We start from the raw sequence: 18,645 nt of genomic DNA on the forward strand, positions 1-18,645 counted from the left end.
AGCCCATTCAGGATCCTGCCCACGTCTCCCCTATTGCTTTGTCTCAAAGGCTCTGCTATCTGGCTATCGATCTGGTGGCAAGGCAGCTCGCCCCTGGCCCCAGCCTGACAGCGGCAGGCACCTGGGGAGTAAACACACACACACACACACACACACACACTCACACACACACACACACACACACCAGCCTAAGGGCACTGGCCTAAGGGTTTCCTGGGAAAATCTGTCTTGAGCTGGAAGAGCAAATCAGAGGTGACTGAGATCCCTCCACTGAGCCCTAAAAGCTATCCTTCTGTGCCTTCCCAAATTCAAATCCACCACCTTTTGAGCTGTTGGTTAATGTGAATCATTGCACCTGGCACTTGGACTTCCCAGGCTGCCAGCCGGAAAGGAAGGGGCTGTTAGCCTTCCCAGTCCACAGGGGGGAGAAAGCAAGTCCACTCGCTAGTAAAAGCATTTGAACCTGGGTCCCTCTCACTGCCAAGCCTGCACTCTAACTGCCGCATCTGCTCCTTTGAGCAGCCAGCCCAAGCTCTCCCACCCTTGCCCAGGCCTTCCAGCCTTCACCCAGAGGTCACAATGCCGGGTGTGACATTGACTGCACCTCCCTGGCTGTTCCAAGAGCTACCTTTCCTCAGTCTCACTGGCCAGGGCGGGGCGCCCTGCCCGAGAGGAGTTTCAGCTCTCGCCCCATTTCTCCGAGCAGAAACAAAAGCCCGGGAGGGGTGCGTCCCCGTGCAGTTACGCTCCTCTGGGGCTGACTTGTGGCGTGTGCCTGGCATAGGCCGGGAAAGGAGGCGAGTCGGGGTCGGGGCTCCGGGGCACCGAGCTGGTTCACGCTTCGGCCAGAGGATGAAATTAATTCAATAAATAACGTAGGCACTCGGGGGCGGGGGTGTTCTTTTTAGAAAACCCGGTGGCTGTGGGCGCCCACGCCTGTGCGCTGACTTTATAGAGCTAAGTTTTAATTGCAGGCCCCACACCCTCGGCCTCCGCCGCCACCGCAGCTCCGCGGAGGAGGATGGGTGTTCTTTTTAATTAAATCTGTCTGTTATCGCAACCTATTGTTATGAAGGGAGGCCCATTAGCGGTGTGTTTGCTGCCGGGAAACCGCCTGCGGCACAGGACCCTGGGGTCCCCCGCTTCTCCACCAGGGAGCAGCTCCACCTAGGGACAGTACCTCCCGCCCCCACCAGGTCTATCGTGTTGCCGGGAAGCACCTGCAGCCCAGGGGTCCGGCTGAGCTGGGGTGGGGATGGCGAGCCCCACCCACCAGCCACCAGAAGGAGCTGACTTCAGAGAAGTCTGGGTTGGATCCTGGCTCATTCACTCAAGTGACCCGCAGGTCAGCAATTTCAGCTCATTCGGTCATGATGGGCAGCTCACTTTGGTGAGTCGGTCGGTACTAATCAGTGAGCTCTGAGCCTCGTGTGCACAGCCTGATTTCATACAATTCTGGAAGTAGGGACTGTCGTTTTATCCATTGCATCCACAGTGAAACTGAGACTAACGAACAATTGGCTATGGGTTTCCTGGGCTCTTACTGTGGCTGAGAAAGGATTTGAATGGCTCACTGCCTCAGCTTCCCCACCTGGGAGATGAAGATAATGATCCTCACCTGGAAAAAGCAGGCATTAACCAGGACAATAAGGGCCTGGGATGAGTTTCACTAAATGATGACAACTTAGGGACTGAGAGGTAATGCAGCGGGTTAAGCGCACATGGCGCAAAGCACAAGGACTGGCGTAAGGATCCCGGTTCTAGCCCCTGCCTCCCCACCTGCAAGGGGGTTGCTTCACAAGCGATGAAGCAGGTCTGCAGGTGTCTTACTTTCTCTCTGTCTTCCCCTTCTCTCTCAATTTCTCTCTGTCCTATCCAACAACAGCAGCAACAACAATAACACTAACAACAATAACAAGGACAACAAAATGGTAAAAAAAAAAAAAAAAAAAAAAAGGCCTCCAGAAGCAGTGGATTCATAGTGCAGGCACGAAGCCTCAGCAATAATCCTGGAGGCAAAACAAGAAAGAAAAAAAATAATGATAACTTTGCTTCTAGCATTGTAATTGAAGGACAGGAGTAGCTATTAGCCTGATTTTCCAGATATGAAAACAGAAGCTGTGGTCCCCGGGGCCCCTAGCCCACCTGTGCGCATGCTCACACACACTGATTTCACCCTACCTGTAGACAGCTAAGCAGCCGTTTTAAACGGTTTCCTGCTCACATCTCATGCTTTTCAATCCTGTCTCTTAAGAGCACCCAGAGCAGCCGTTCATCCTATTATTAAAATAATGTATATGAGCCAGCAATATAACTCACCTGGAAGGGTGCCTGCTTTGCCATCTACACACCTCAGGTTCAGACCCAAACCCCTGTGCCCTTGGGGAAGCTTCAGCACTGTGAAATCCTTTCCTGTTTTCCTTCGTCTCTCTGTCTCAATTTCTGTCTGAAAAAGTTGATCCAGAGTGGCGAAGTCCTGTCTATTAAAAAAAAAAAAAAAAAAAAAAAAAAAAAGTATGGAGGCAGGCGGTAGTGCAGTGGGTTAAGCACACATGGCACAAAGAGTAAGGACCCGCGTTAAGGATCCCAGTTCGAGCCCCGGCTCCCCACCTGCAGATGTGTCCCTTCTTGGGCCTGTGAGGCCGGTCTGCAGGTGTCTGTCTTTCTCTCCCCCTCTTTGTCTTCCCCTCCACTCTTGATTTCTCTCTGTCCTATCCGGCAACGACAACAGCAATATCAACAATAAAAAATAACAACAAGGATGATAAAATGGGAAAAATGGCCTCCAGGAACAGTGGATTTGCAATGCAGGCACCGAGCTCCAGTAATAACCCTGAAGGCAAAAAAAAAAAAGTATATTTGATTTTAACTTAATTATAAAATAAAATCAATGTAAACATACATAAAAGCATAAAGAGGGGCCAGGTACACCTGGTTGTACACACAAGTTGCAGTATGCTGTGAGGACTCAGGTTCAAGACCCCAGTCCCCACCTGTAGGGGGGAAGCTTAATGAAGCAGTGTTGCAGATATCTCTCTAAAAAAGAGTCTCTTTCTCTCTCCCTCTCTAACTCCCCTTCCCCTCTTCACTTCTTTCTGTACTATCAAATAAAAATAATTGCTAGACTTTTAAAGAAAAAAAATTAACGAGGCAGAGGTACTTGCAATCCAGTAGTTATCTGTTTGGATTTCTTCTTGTCGTTTTCCTCTTTGCTAGTTGGTTCACTGAGCAAGTATTTAGCAAGCCCTTCCTTTATGACAAGCACTGTGAATGGTGCTGGCTACAAACTAGCCTGGTATGAACTTTTGACAAACTCCACATAGTCAGAAAAGACCTCTATTAAACAAGCAAGTACCAGTATGAGTCTGAGTGTAAAGGATTGTACACCATGACCAAGTGGGATTTATTCCTTAAATGCAAAGATAGATCAACATGAGAAAGTAGATCAGTGGAATATACCACATTCACAAAATGAAAGGGAAATAACCACACAATCTTCTCAACTGGTGTATATATATATATTTAAAGTGTTTAACATGATTCAGCTCTTTTCAGGGTAAAAAACACTTGACAATCAAGGAGTATAATAAAAACAATGTATGAGGGAGTCGGGCAGTAGCTCAGCAGGTTAAGTGCAGGTGGCGCAAAGTGCAAGGAGCTGAGTAAGGAGCCGGGTTCCAGCCCCTGGCTCCCCATCTGCAGGGGAGTCGTTTCACAAGTGGTGAAGCAGGTCTGCAAGTGTCTTTCTCTCAACCCCTCTCTGTCTTCCCCTCCTCTCTCCAGTTCTCTCTGTCCTATCCAACAACAACATCAATAATAACTACAACAATAAAACAACAAGAGCAACAAAAGGGAATAAATATTTTTAAAAAGAAAAAATATTTTTCAAAAAACAATGTATAAAAACCTCACAACAGCATCCAATAGCACAGCTATATACAAGATACTGGGTACTGTACAGCAAACCATAACAAAGGGACTTTTCAAAGTTAACCCAATTAACAAATAATGTGATGATAATATTAACTATCGATTGTCTTTTTGAACCCTAAGACAGCAGGAACCTCACATCTTCACTATAGAGCCCCTACTTCCCCCAGTCCTGGAACCCTTGGATAGGGCCCACTTTCCCGTATGCATCTCCCAATCCAAACCAAATAATATTGCATCCGCCGATCACAACCTAACCAAAGCAACGATTGCCACCTCAACATTCTTCACCTCAGACTGTGTCCAGAGACTTCACGAGTGGAATGACAACCCTTCAACTTCATTACTCGGGTGAGACCTTTCCTTTTATAGTACACTCTAATTTCATCTCAGGTAGTTCACTTTCTAACAAAGTCCCATAATCTAGATATACACCAGTTTCTGTGAGAGAGAGCTTATGTGCACATGTATCCATAAACTACTGCAAAATATATACCTGAAAGCAGAAGTACACTAGAGTTTGCAGTGAGTACCACCCTAACACTTCCTCTCCACTAATCCAAGCTTGGGATCCATGATTGCTCAACAAATTGTTTGGCTTCATATGTTAACTCTCTTTTCAATCACCAGGTTCCAGATGCCACCAGGATGCTGGCCAGGCTTCCCTGGATTGAAGACCCCACCAATGTGTCCTGGAGCTCAGCTTCCCCAGAGACACACCTTACTAGAGAAAGAGAAAGGCAGACTGGGAGTACGGACTGACCAGTCAACGCCCATGTTCAGCGGGGAAGCAATTACAGAAGCCAGACCTTCTACCTTCTGCAACCCTCAACAACCCTGGATCCATGCTCCCAGAGGGCTAGAGAATGGGAAAGCTACCATGGGAGGGGGTGGGTTATGGGGATTGGGTGGTGGGAATTGTGTGGAGTTGTACCCCTCCTACCTTATGTTTTTGTTCACTAATCCTTTCTTAAATAAAAAATTTTTTAAAAAAACCTCACAACAAATATACTTAACAGTGAAAGAGTGAAGTTTTTTTCTTTAAAGTGAGAAGCAAAACAATGGAGCCAGCTTTGCCAGAGTAACTAAGCAAGAGAAAGAAAGAAAGGCAACCAACTGAAAGGAAGGAGTAAAATTATATCTTCCATATATGGTCTCATATAAAAAAAAAAACACCAAAATACCTGAAACTCCATTAAAAAAAAAAAGCATAGAATCATTGAATTCATCAAAGCAGTTGAATACAAATTCAACACCCAGAAATCAATTGCATTTTTGTATACTGAACAATCTAAAAATTAAGTTGAGAAAGTAATTCCATGTAGAAAAGCATCAAAAAGAATAAAACACTTAGGAATCTACTTTTTAATAAAGATAAGTGAGGGGGCAGGGGAGGGGGAGAGCCTGCAGCACCAAAGCTTCCTTCAATGCGGTGGCGGCCGGGCTCAAACCTGGGTTGTACTCATGACAAAACTGCACTCTATCCTAGTCTTCTCCTTCACTGATCCTCTGAGGAATTAACTTAACCAAAGAGACAAAAGACTCATACAATAGAAACTGAAAAACATTTCTGAAAAGAAATTAGAGACAAATAAATGGAAAGGTATATTTGTGGGTTGAATGCATAGTTCTAAGATGCCAACGATAACCAAGATGATCTACACCTGTCATGCGAAACATTACTAACTCAGTGATTTTTTTTTTCCAGGAATAGAAAAGCTCGTATGGAATCTCAAGAGACCACACATTCCTTAATAAAAAGAAAAGAAAGAAAGAAAGAAAGAGAGAAAGAAAGAAAGAAAGAAAACAACAGAAAAGGAAAAAGGATGAAGTTGTGTGTCATGAGAGGTGGCACTGGACTCAAGCATGAGGTCTTGAATGTCACTGCTGGCACCATGTAAGTCAGAGTGATGCTCTGGCTCTCTCTCTCTCTCTCTTTCTCACCTCTCTCACTTACATAAATAAATCTTTTTACAAAAGAACAAAGTTGTATTCGTGCTTCCTTTCAAAACTTACTAGAAAACTACATTAATCAGTTGGTGGAGAGATAGCTAGACTGATAATGTATAGGGTTGTCTGCCTGAGAGTCCCAGTTCAAGCCCCAGTGTTGCCTGTACCAGACTGGCGCTCTGGTTTCTCTCTCCCTATTGTTGTGTCTGATATGGAATACTTTAAAAGTGCAAATAAAGGAAATTATCTTCTTTATAAAAAAAAACCTACATTAGTCAAAACAGTGTGACATTTCTGTAAAGATAGACATATAGGCCAATAAAATAAGAGTCCAAAAATAAGCCCTCACATATATGACCAGTTTTTTATTGAACTGTGTAGAAAGTCAAGGTCACTTGATGAAGAAAGGACAGTCTTCTCAAGAAACGGTTCAGAGAAAACTAAATACCCAAATGCAAAAGAATGAAGTCAGACTTGACTCCATATAAAAAACTAAACTGAAATGGATCCATGACCTAAATAAAAACCTAAAACTACAAAATTCTTGGAAGGAAACATAGTCAAAAGCTTCACAAGATTGTTTTGGGGAATGATCTTTTAATATGCAACCACATTACATTTATCAAAATGTAAACGTTTGTGCATCAGAAGACATCATCAAGAGAGTAAAAAGACAGTCCACAGAATGGGGGAAAATATTTGTAAATTAAATAGATGATAAAGGATTAATATCCTATTTATATCCAGAGCTCCTAAAACTCAACAATTTAACTCAAAAATGGGCAAAAGATTTGAACAGAAATTTCTCCAAAGAGGGTATACAGATGGCTAGTAAGAACGTGCAAATATGTTTTTCAACATTGGTCATTAGAGAAATGATAATGAAACTGCAACGAGATACACTTCATACCATTAACACGGCTATTATTAAACAACAAAACCAGAAAGTGACAAGTGTTGGTGAGGATGTGGTGAAATTGGGCCCCTCATGCACTGTTGGTGGGGATATAAAAATAGCACAGCCACTGTGGAAAACAATAATGGCAACTCCTCAAAAAAAAATTAAAATATAATCCATCAATTCCACTCCTGGGCATGTACTCAAAGAACAGAAAGGGAGGAAGAATGGATGACAGGGAGGAAGGGAGGCATAATCTGCAGTCATTTTTTTCTTAGTTTTTATTGAGGAAGAGACCAGAGTACAGATAATTTATTATTTTTATTATTATTACTTAGTAATATTTTATAAAAGTATACGATTTCAGGGGTATCATGTAAATCGCCCTGCCCTCCACCAACGTTCTGTGCCCTATCCCCCACCATGACCACCATAGTTCTTACAAAATCCGAGATAATGTGATTACTTTTTTTTTTTTTGCAAAGTCCTTTGTTTTAATTCTCCACAGATGACACTCCATCATTTTATGCAGTGCTAGGGATCAAACCCAGGAAATTCAGGGCAAGGTGTGTGCTCTGTTACTGAGCCTTCTCCCAGGTCTCAAAGTTACCTTGTTTTATACCACTTTGACTCACCCCATGGCATATATTATATATATATATAGGATGAGTAAGACATTTTCAAATCCTGTGGCTTGAAATGTTCTCTCTGGAGTAAGTCTTTGTTATCTAGTCACCTGGGTTCAAATCCCAATCCCATCACTTCTTGGCTGTGTGGCCTTAGCAAATGGTTCGTTTGCCTCTCAGATTCCCAAAGCTCTTCATCTTTCCTACTCAGTTGGGAGTAAACCTGCAGGATAAGAGAAAAGCCTTACTAAGTGCTCAGCCTGTCGTGGGTTTTAGTAGTGGGTGCTGAGCTCTTCTGGCCCCTACACTCAGCCCACCCTGAGCACCTTACTTCCTGCTTATTCCAGGACCACCTCCAGCTCAACCCTCCTGCTCCTAGAAGCAGGAAGGCCCTGACCAACTCTGGTCACAGACTTGACCAAGAAGCCCCCCCCACCTTGGGACAAGAGACTGAGAGCAGGGGTCTTCTCAGGAAAGGGCCCCCATGGAGGGTTTGAGTCTTGCACACCCCATTCCTCATCAGGCCTATGCATCTGAGGCCCATGTGTGTGCTTTCCTGGCCAGGGCTTCAGGTTCCTTGTTTTATGGCTTCCTAATCCTCACTTGGCAGAAAGGAAGTGGTGGGCTTGCCTGGCCGCGCGGAGAGTGGCCAGGGGATCCGCAAAGGGAAGATTCATGAACCATCAAACGGGACTTATGCCTCCAAGGCTGCCCTAGGCCTTCACATGGAGATAAATCATAGCCAGAGAAGGAAGATAAAAGGGGCTGGGATACAGCGCCCGATCTCATGAGAAACAAACACACCAAGAAGGGCTTTTCACCAGGACTCTTGTAGACCTAGGCTGGTGACATCTGAGTATCCTGAGACCTCTTCATCCCAAAGGGTCTGGCTTCACAGGCAGGCAATGTATGCTGTCACTAAGCATGGTACTAAGAAGGGCCCTCACTTGGCTTGGTGTTCTGCTTTATGGTGATGTTGAAAATTCTTAATGATTTTTTTAGCAGAAAACACCATTTTACTTTTACACTATGCTCACAATGATGCTGCTGGTCCTGGCTGACCAGGAGTAGCTTTAAGTACCAGGTGTCCCATGCCCTTTCTGAAATGGGTGGACCAGGCATAGTTCAGCCATGGGAAACTCATCTCCTCATAAACATCAAGAAGCAGATCCTGGGCACCCTAGTCCTGGCTCCCAAGTGCCTGTGTTGCCTGGGGAATGGTATTACACATCAGTTTCCTTGTCTGCAGAATGAGATCAATTATAATCCAGTGTGAAGATTCAGTGAGATAACACATAGATGGTTCCTGGCTGTTGTACTTAATTGGTGATAGCTGTTATATATACTTCTAGGATTTTAATCAGGTTGGGGTCTATAGAAAGAGGAGGTAGAAGAAGGTGCATACAAACATACAAACACACACACACACACACACACACACGCACGCACGCACGCACGCACGCACGCACGCACGCTCGCACACAAGCACCCCTACAGTTAAACCTGTGCACTTCACCTGGCCTCCACCTAGCAGGTACCTTGTTCTCTGCTGCCATCTTCTGGATGCAATAGAGCACTGCATCACAGCTGGTTCTGCTAACGCCAACCTTCACTTGAGCTAATAATTAGATCACAGATAAGTTTCACAGTTATTTACAGAGCACCAAAAACAACAACAACAACAATTTACATAGAAAAAAAAACACTGCAGAGGTGGCGTGTGGAACCAGTGGAGTCAGAAGAACAAAGTACACTCTAGGGCCAGGCCCTAGGAGGCTGGAAGGCTGTGGGGAGAGGAGGTTGTGCCCTCCCAACAGACTGACTTCTCAGTCCCACCCCCTACTTCCCTGCTTGGCTTTGGGGAACCCTCCTCCCCTGGTGGAGTCTCAGCATACTCATCTGGGAAATGGGGACACTCCCAGTCACTTTTCAAGTTAGTGATATGAGGATTCTGTGGGACCCTGGATTTTAAATTGCATTGTTCACATCCATTATAATATTATTGTTAGCTGTTGTTTGCTTTGTCCTTAATAAAGTAGGAGCCCTGCTCAATCCCTCCATAAACTGACTCCTGAGAATAAACCTGGTAGATGCTTTGAATGCTGATCTCTGCTTAATCAGAGAAGCATTATCAGTGGAGGAAGACTCTCCCTGGGCAGAGGGTGAGATTGTATATCCATGGATCTGGTCATTCTCAGTCCTGCCCTCCACCCTGTCTTTCCCTTCCAGGTCTCTTTGCTTCTCTGTTTCCTCATCTATAAAGCAGATAAAATAAACAGGATCATTGTGGGACTTGTGAAAGTGCCGTGTAAACTGTGAGAGGCAATGCAGACTGCATGACTGAGCACTATGCGCAACACTGCTCATGCATTTTCTTATCTTTGCAACAGCCCTGGGATTGGTCATCTTGTCCCCATCTGCCTACAACTTTGCAAGATTTAACATGAAAAGTTCCACATGCTAGAAAATCCCTTCATTTGAGGACAAAACTGGAAGGTAAAGGACACCTTCACCTTGTTGTTCAGGTGAGGAATCTGAGATACTCACATAGGCTCCCACAGTCAGGAAGGAGACTGGCTGGGCCCTGCAGACACTGGGAGCCATGGAAAGTTCAGGGCAGTAGCAGGTTCGTGCACAGGAGCCCACTGTCTAGCCAGGCAAGCCTATCCCACCTAGCACTGTGGCTTTAGTGAGAGACACGCTCCAGAGGAAGACAGTGGGAATGAACAGCAACGTGTCTTTTTGCTCTCTCCTTCTTTAGTTTTCAACTTCAAAAACACAAACTACTCAAGGAAATCTAACAGGCTTTGAAAGACCAAGTAACTTGAGCCCCCAGATTCTCCCCAAAGGGGCTGGAGACATTATCTCCTCAAAAACCAAGGCCAGGCTTCAAGTAGTTTTCTGTTCTTTTCCTCCTCTCTTCTCTTCTCTTCTCTTCTCTTCTCTTCCCTTCTCTTTTTTCTCTTTTCTTTCTTTTTTTCTTTTCTCTTCTCTCTTAACACCCCTGGCTTCACTTGGCCTTAACAGCCTGCAAGATCCAATACTCCCAGCGGGTACTTTCATTTTTTTTTTCCGGATAGAGGGTGAGGGGCAGACAGAGGGTTGGTGGGAGAGAGGGAGGGAAACATCATGGCACTGTGAAGTTTTCCCTTTGCATGGTGTTCTCATTTAGAAACTGGCTGGGGTCTTAAACCCAGGTCCCTCATACATAGTAAATTGTATGCTCTGATGAAGAAGCCATCTCCTGGCTCCCTATACATGGTTTTGATGACTAAGGGCATCATCCTGGCATAACAGGAAGGGACCTCATAACTTCCTGCAAGACTCAAGACCCAGGGTGGGCAGCTGCTATAGTCAGCTGGTCATTTAAGAGAATGATCACTCAGTGAGCTCCAGGTTTTTCAAGGATCCCACTTATGGAAGAACTTGGCAGGGCTTCTACTTTGTTAAACACAAGGCAAAACAGAGCTAACAGGGCTGCACACTACCATTCACAAAGACTTGAGTTCAAACCCCCAGCCCTCACCTGCAGGAGGGTATGTTTCACAAGCAGTGAAGCAGTGCTACAAGTGTCTTTCTTTCTTTATTTATTTATTTCCTTTTCCTTTTTTTTTTTTTTTAACCAGAGCACTCTTCAGCTGTGGCTTATGGTGGTGTGGGAGATTGAACCTGGAATTTTGGAGCCTCGGTCATGAAAGTCTCTTTGCATTACCATTATGCTATCTACCCTCTGCCCATGTCTTTCTCTCTCCTTCTCTTTCTCCCCCTTCCCTATCAGTTTCTGTCTCTATCCAAAATAATTATATATATACATATATATATATATAATTTTAAAAAAACAGAGCTAACAGTAATATTAGCTGGCTCAATAATCCAAGCCTGCCTGCCATTATCCCCATTTTACAGTGGGGTGAACTGAGACTGAGAGGGAGTCTGACCTGCTCCAGGTCACCTAAGCTGGATCTGGCTCTCAACCCTTGAACTCCATACCCCCTTCCCACTTCGGGAGACCTGGTTGGGTCTCTGGCCTCTGCCTTCCAATAGGCTCATCCAGAACATGGGGTGAGTATACACTCCTCCCCGTGTGCTTAGAAGACTCTAAGAGACACAGTTTGCCAAGCACTCAGGAGAGCCCAGATCATGGCCACAGAAGAGACAGATGTCGTGATAGACAGCACCTCTATTGTCCGAGGGCCAACTGCATGTTCAAGTACATGATTTGCTTCTATGTATTTGCTGCTGCTGTTGTGTCCTCATTACTTGGCAACAAGGGATGTGTTTACAGAGCACTTCCTGTGATCCAGGGTGAGAACAACCTGAAGATAGCTCCTCCTCTCTCCTGCCACCCAGCAATGCACAGGTGCAGAAACTGAGAGCCAGAGAGAAAGAAGTCACTACGATCACCACTCCTGAGTGGCAAAGCCAGAATTCTAGAATCCAAACAGGCTGTGTCTATACTGCAAGTCTGATTCCACTTAGAAGAATCTGAGGCCTTTGGTTAGTGGCAGAGCCAGAAACTCTTGACTTTGGTGGGGGACCCTGGGCACTGTGGATCCCAGAACAGGCACACTGTCAGTCACCCAGGGTCTTTGGGGAGGTGGGGGTATTTTAGACTGTGTTTTCTGTAAGAAGTAGGGAAAGTCCTAAAAGGGAATGACTCCTGGGGTCTGAGATGAAGGACAGATAGAATGTAAGAGGGAGAGGGAGCCTCACTCAAGGAGTGACACTAAAGTAGAGTCCTAAAGGCCAGAATGGAGCTAGAGAGGTTCCTGAGATCACACACCTTCCCACCAAGCCTCCGTTTCCTCATCTGTAAGGAAAGCATAGAAGTTTCCCCTGACCTTGAGGAGGTCCCAGACTGAAGTGAAGGCAAAACCCACGCACCTGGAACCATATGATCCAGGCAAAGGACAGGTCACACTGAACAGGCAGGGGGGAGCTCAGAGAAAGATAGGCAGCCTTTGAGCAAATGAGGAAGGCTGCCTGGAGGAGCCAGCCCTCATGGAAGCAGGAAGGATTGATGGAGAGGGTGTGTGTGTGTGTGTGTGTGTGTGTGTGTGTGTGTGTGTGTGTGTGTGTTTGGGGGGGCATGGACTGGGCAGGGGCCATAGCCAGCCTGGAGCCATTGCCTAGCTCTCCATTGGGAAAACCAGTGAGATGGAGGGGGTCTGGGGCTCCGGCTCAGAAATCGCCTCCTGGAAGGGGCTGAGAAGAACCAGGGCTGGAGCTGGGCTGGCTGGACAGGACCTTGCAGGATGGAGTAGCCAGTGGGTAGGGAGGACTGGGAGGGGCCCCAGATGGGAAGCAGGTGGGGGGTGGGTGTTTGGCAGGAGACAGATGAGGCCTGGACAGGGAGGAAACGGAGAACAAGATGGGAGATAAGATTTCAAAGGCCCATCAGTTGGTGGCAAGAGCAAGCAGCAGTGCTGGGGGTGGGGGAGGGCTGAAAGACCCAGGGAGGGAGGCAACAGGAGGGCCAGGGACAACTCCAGGCCAGGCCTTCCCAGATCCTGTGCCCCCAGGTCATGCCCCCTTATATCTCTAGCCCTGCCCTGCTGTCCCCAGCTACAGTCTACAGTGTCACTGACTCTGTCCACTTGAGACTCAAGTCCACTGAACAGGAATGTACTTGACATGTTCCTCTGTGTGCCCTGCCACTGTATGACCCCAAATCACTTCCACAGAACTGGCCACACCCTTTTATAGCTGCTAGCAGTGGCTCTGCAGTTAGAAGAAAGGGCTAAGCCCTAAGTTGGTTAGGCAGACCACAGCGGGGACTAATCCGGTCCTCAGAGCACCTATACTACAGAAGCAAAGAGAGTGTCAGGAACAATGCCTGGGAGCCCTGGCAAAGCTGACTTCCTTGAAGCATCTGGAAACTTCCCCACCAGCCTGCTCTCCCATTCACACCTCTTCCAACATAAATATCAAGTGGCTCTAGAGACACAGGAACCTCAAAACCCCAGCTTCACAGGTCCCAAAATCCACTACCTCCTCCATGTGGGGGCCCTTAAGCAGCTGCTCAACTCTCATTGTCCCAAGTGGATGGGTTGACGATAAGACCACCATCCTGTGGGTTAATACCAAGAGCCAAGGAAGACACAGTACACAGGAGGCCCCCCAGTGAGATCCATAGAGGTGCCCCATCCCTCAGCGCATCAGTTAGTGTTGGAACCAGGCTGGTCTCTGACATGTGGCCTGGGTTCAGGGACAAGCGTCACAGACAACTCTGCCTCTGCCACCCACAATTTGCAGCTGTCAGCACTGTGTCCTGGAGTGAGTGGGCACTAAGAGAAGCGAGTGCCACATCCAAGGCTGCTCTGGGTTCTTAGGGATCATGAAGACACTGAGGCAAGAAAGAAAGCTGAAGGCAGAGCAGAAAAGGACCCAAGTCTCTGTGGGGCATGTGCACCATCTGAGCAGCAAGTTCAGCCTGAGGACACGTGAGCACAGCTGTGTGTGTGTGTGTGTGTGTGTGTGTGTGTGTGTGTGTGTGTGTGTGTGTGTCCAGACAATGCTTTCCATAGGCTTCCCCCAACCACCGGCCCTGCAGCTTTATAGTGCCCAGGATACACTGACTGGTGGCCCTGTGTTCAGGTACTAGCAGTGTGTAGCAGGATAAGTAAGCCAGAAGGTTCTGAATGCACCAGAGAAAAACAGAGCAGAAGAAGGTGGGTGTTCCAGTGAGGTTACCTGCAAGAAGCGTTATAGAGAAATCCAAGCAATGGGCACAGCACATACAAAGGCCCTGCACAAGTCTGGAAAGTAAATGTGGGCAGGGCAGATGGTGTGAGGCTTCTCAGATCATTATTGGACCTATGATATTTGTCCTAAGTCAGCTAGGAGATGCTGGAGTGGCCTGCAGAGGAGCTAACTGAATCTTTTCTTTCTTCCTTTCTTTCTTTCTTTCTTTCTTCCTTTTTGTCTCTCTCTCTCTCCCCTTCTCTCTCTCTCTCTCTCTTTCTTCCTCCTTTCTTGGTGTTTTTGTTTGTTTTGATTTTTTTTTAGATTATATATATTTTTAGCATTTTCTTTCTTTATTCATTTATTAGGTAGGATAGAGAGAAACTGAGATGGAAGGGAAAGACTGGAAACAATCAGTTTCCCCCTGCAAATGGGGACTGGGGATTTGAACCTGGGACCTTGTACATGATAACATGTATGCCTAACTGAGTGCACTACCACCCAGCCCTGAGCTGGCAGAGTCTTAGAGGACCATGTCAGCAAAAGTTTGGCAAGAAGCATGCAGGGAGCAGGCTGGTTGGTAAAGAGGTGGATGCTTCCATTGGGTAAGAGGTGATGGTGTTTTGAACCAGTATGAGGGTGTGAGGAAGGGAGTGGGGAGTGGGGGAATGTAATTAGAAATAAAACTGAGGTGCCTGGGAGATGGTGCTATGGATAAGATATAACACTCTTCAAGCATACGGTCCAGATTTACATATGCCAGAGTAATGCTCTGGTTCTCTCTCCCTCCCTATCAAATAAATAAATTCTTAGGTTATGCAATTCTTAGGTTAACCATCCTAATGGTTATGCAAAAGACTCATGCTTGAATCTCTAAAGTCCCAGGTTCAATCCCTAGCACCACCATATGCCAGAGCTGGTCAAAATAAAATACTAGTTAGGTACCTCAAAAAAAAAAAAAAAAGAGGAGTAAAAAGAGGAGGAGGAAGACAACTAGGGAGCTTAACTGATGGACTGGAGGGATGAGAAAGATAGAACAGTCAAGGTTTGGGGCCTGGACATGAGACAGGAAGGAGTCACCTTTGTACAGGTGGGAAGGGCTGTGTAAGGACCCAGTGTGGGTAGGGTTGTTTGACCTTAAACTCCAGGCACTGAGGACAGTAGTCAGGTATCCAGAGGACAGGGCCTGACAGCTTTCAGTGGTCACAGAAACACCACCATCTGAGTGTGGACAACACATCCCACGATGGTAGGACCTCTGAGCATGGGCAGTGGGGAAACATCTTCTGTGTAGTGGGTGTGGGGAATTCAAAAAGCAGGGGTGGGCGGGACAGGGCAAAGGGCAGGCAGGTGGGGCTCTGCCAGGAAAACAGGAAATGACAATTGTTGGCAAGAATGTGGAGAACAAGGAATCCTGTTACACTGTTGGTGGAAATGCAAACTGGTGCAACACCTATGGAAAGCTGTACAGAGAACCTTCAAATAGCAATGGAAATAACTTATGATTCCTAGGCATATATCCAAATTACATGGAAGCACTGACTCAAAAGGATACATGCACCCTATGTTCATAGCTGCACTACTCAAAATAGCTAAAATATGGAAGCAGTCTAAATACCCAGGGACAGACAACTCCAGGATTTTGCCCTCACTGTAGAAAAAGCAATGGTAGGGACTGTCCCACTCTTCGAAGGGAGGCTGGGTCAAACTTCTATGCCACTCAAGGAACTCTGGTTCTGAAATGAGTGCAGCCTAGAATGTTCCCTGCTGGACTTCAAGCTCAGACTGACAGGGACTCAGAAGTCACACATGCTCCTGTGCTAAACATGAATAGATATGAGCCCTAGGTCAGATGGGGTTAACAATTAATGGGATTTATATGCTTTCCTCATATTTGGGAGCTACTCTGCCCAAATCCAGCTTTCTAACCCTGTTCTCATTGCTGACACCATCTTCTCAGACAATACTTTTAGTCCATCTGAATGTTAGCTATCAGACTCAGGGAAAAATTACTAAAGTCATGGGACCCTTGGAACATACCTAAAATAGACTTCCTAGCTTCTTCCCACACAAAGACCCCTACTTTCATCTGCTCTATTCTTACCTTTGGGTTACTGTTTATTACACATTGTGACCTGCTTTATATCCTATCACCTTTCCATCACCAAGTTGCAGGTGTTACCATGATGCCATCCTGACTTCCCTGAGCAGATGACCTCACCAATGTTTCCTGGAACCTCACCTCTCCAGAGCCCTACCCCACTAGGGAAAGATAGAAACAGGCTAGGGTTATGGATCAACTTGCCAACATCCAAGTGGAGAAGCAATTATAGAAGGCAAAACTCTCACCTTCTCCACCCCATAAAGAATTTTATTCCAAAGGGGTAAAGAATAGGGAAACTTCTGGGAGTCAGTCGGTAGTGCAGTGGGTTAAGCACAAGTGGCGCGAAGCTCAAGGACTGGCATAAGGATCCTGGTTTGAGCCCCTGGTTCCCCACCTGCAGGGGAGTCGCTTCACAGGTGGTGAAGCAGGTCTGTATGTGTCTATCTTTCTCTCCCCCTCTTGGTCTCCCCTCCTCTCTCCATTTCTCTCTGTCCTATCCAAGGACAGCAACAACAACAACAACAATAATAACCACAGCAATGATAAAACAACAAGGGCAACAAAGGGGGAAAAAATGGTCTCCAGGATCAGTGGATTCGTGGTGCAGGCACCGAGCCCTGACAATAATCCTGGAGCCAAAAAAAGACTAGGGAAACTTCCGATGGAGGGGAAGGGACACAGAATTTTGGTGGTGGAAACTGTATGGAATTGTACCCATTATCTTACAGTCTTGTTAATCATTATTAAATCAACAACAAAAAGAAGTTACAGGATGTATATTCAATGAACACTGCTCTGTAATCAAAAATGAGATTATATTATTTGGACAGAACAGATGGGTCTGGAAGTGACTGTGTAAAATGAAATAAGTAAAGAGGTAACAGACAGCTACTGGATTTTTTTATTCATATGGCTAAAACCAATGAACTTAGAGGGGGTGGGGGAAGGTAGCCAAACTCTTGGTCTTTGTGAGAGCTATGGTGGTTGGTGGGGAGAGGGGCAGAAGAACTTTGATGAACTATTAATCTCTGTGGTACTATTAATCTTGTAGTTTTATAAGGCACTTATATCATTAATTTTAAAAAGGGAGGAGTTTAAAAACAGAAAGTTGCAGAAAGGAGGAAGTATGGTTACAGAAGAACACTAGGGGGATCTCATGGTGCTAAATACAGATGCTGGCACATGTGACAAAACTACACAGAACTCTGTAGCCTGAGAGGTTTCACAGTGGCTAGAGCACTGAACTTGCAGGCATGAGGCCCCAAGTTTAACTGAATGTACTCTATTGTTGATAGTTTATTTTATTTTATTTATAAAAACTAAACACTGGGGGGTCGGGCAGTGGCGCAGTGGGTTAAGCGCACGTGGCGCAAAGCACAAGGACGGGAGGAAGGATCCTGGTTCGAGCCCCCAGCTCCCCACCTGCAGGAGAGTCGCTTCACAGGCGGTGAAGCAGGTCTGCAGGTGTCTGTCTTTCTCTCCCCCTCTCTGTCTTCCCCTCTTCTCTCCATTTCTCTATGTCCTATCCAACAACGAACAACATCAACAATGGCAATAATAATAACCACAACAAGGCTACAACAACAAGGGCAACAAAAGGGGGGGGGGAGTGGCCTCAAGGAGCGGTGGATTCATGGTGCAGGCACCGAGCCCAGCAATAACCCTGGAGGGAAAAAAAAAAGAAAAAAGAAAAAAAAAGGAAACACTGACAAAACCATAGGATAAGAGGGTACAACTCCACACAGTTCCCACCACCAGAACTCTGTATCCCATCCCCTTCCCTGATAGCTTTCCTATCTTTCACCTTCTGGGAATATGGACCCCAGGTCATTGTGGGATGCAGAAAGTAGAAGGTCTGGCTTCTGTAATTGCTTCCCGCTGAACATGGGCATTGACAGGTTGATCCATTCTCCCAGCCTGCCTCTCTCTTTCCCTAGTGGGGCAGGGTTCTGGGGAATCGGAGCTCCAGGACTGATCCAGCTTTCTGGTCCTTTTTCCAGCCATGACATCATCACCTCAGACAATAACTTGGATCCACCTGCATATCAGATTTCAGGCTCAGGGAAAAAACAAAAAACTAGTATAGCCACAGGCCCTTTGGAATATAACTAAAATATGCCTACTAGCTATCTACAAAACAGAGGACCCCCCTAATCCTTCATCCTCCAGCCTTTAGGCTCATGATAATTTTTTTTCATGATAATTTTTTTCTATGTGGTGGTGCACTCAGTAGAGTGCACAGGTTATTTTTTATTTTTAATTTTATTTATTTATTTATCCCCTTTTGTTGCCCTTGTTGTTTTATTGTTGTTGTTATTAATGTCGTCATTGTTGGATAGGACAGAGAGAAATGGAGAGAGGAAGAGAGACAGAGAGGAAGAGAGAAAGATAGACACCTGCAGACCTGCTTCACCGCTTGTGAAGTGACTCCCCTGCAGGAGGATCCTTATGCT

The 18,645-nt window shown here is 46.0% G+C and overlaps 1 protein-coding gene and 1 long non-coding RNA gene across 2 annotated transcripts in view; one reads left to right on the forward strand and one right to left on the reverse strand.

Moving 5' to 3' along the window:
* Positions 1-5,855, forward strand: part of MVB12B (multivesicular body subunit 12B) — a 269,183-nt gene extending 263,328 nt beyond the window's left edge. The window contains exon 10 of the mRNA XM_060200168.1: positions 5,639-5,855. Within this exon, the coding sequence (XP_060056151.1) occupies positions 5,639-5,644 (6 nt within the window). The 3' untranslated portion in view covers positions 5,645-5,855. The remainder of the gene's footprint in view (positions 1-5,638) is intronic.
* A 952-nt stretch (positions 5,856-6,807) lies between these two features.
* LOC132540917 (uncharacterized) overlaps positions 6,808-18,645 on the reverse strand; it is a 54,476-nt gene continuing 42,638 nt past the window's right edge. Inside the window, exon 5 of the long non-coding RNA XR_009552097.1 lies at positions 6,808-7,627. This is a non-coding gene — a long non-coding RNA (uncharacterized LOC132540917). The remainder of the gene's footprint in view (positions 7,628-18,645) is intronic.

This window comes from Erinaceus europaeus, chromosome 10, assembly GCF_950295315.1.
Source record: "Erinaceus europaeus chromosome 10, mEriEur2.1, whole genome shotgun sequence".
Classification (NCBI taxonomy): Eukaryota; Metazoa; Chordata; class Mammalia; order Eulipotyphla; family Erinaceidae; genus Erinaceus; species Erinaceus europaeus.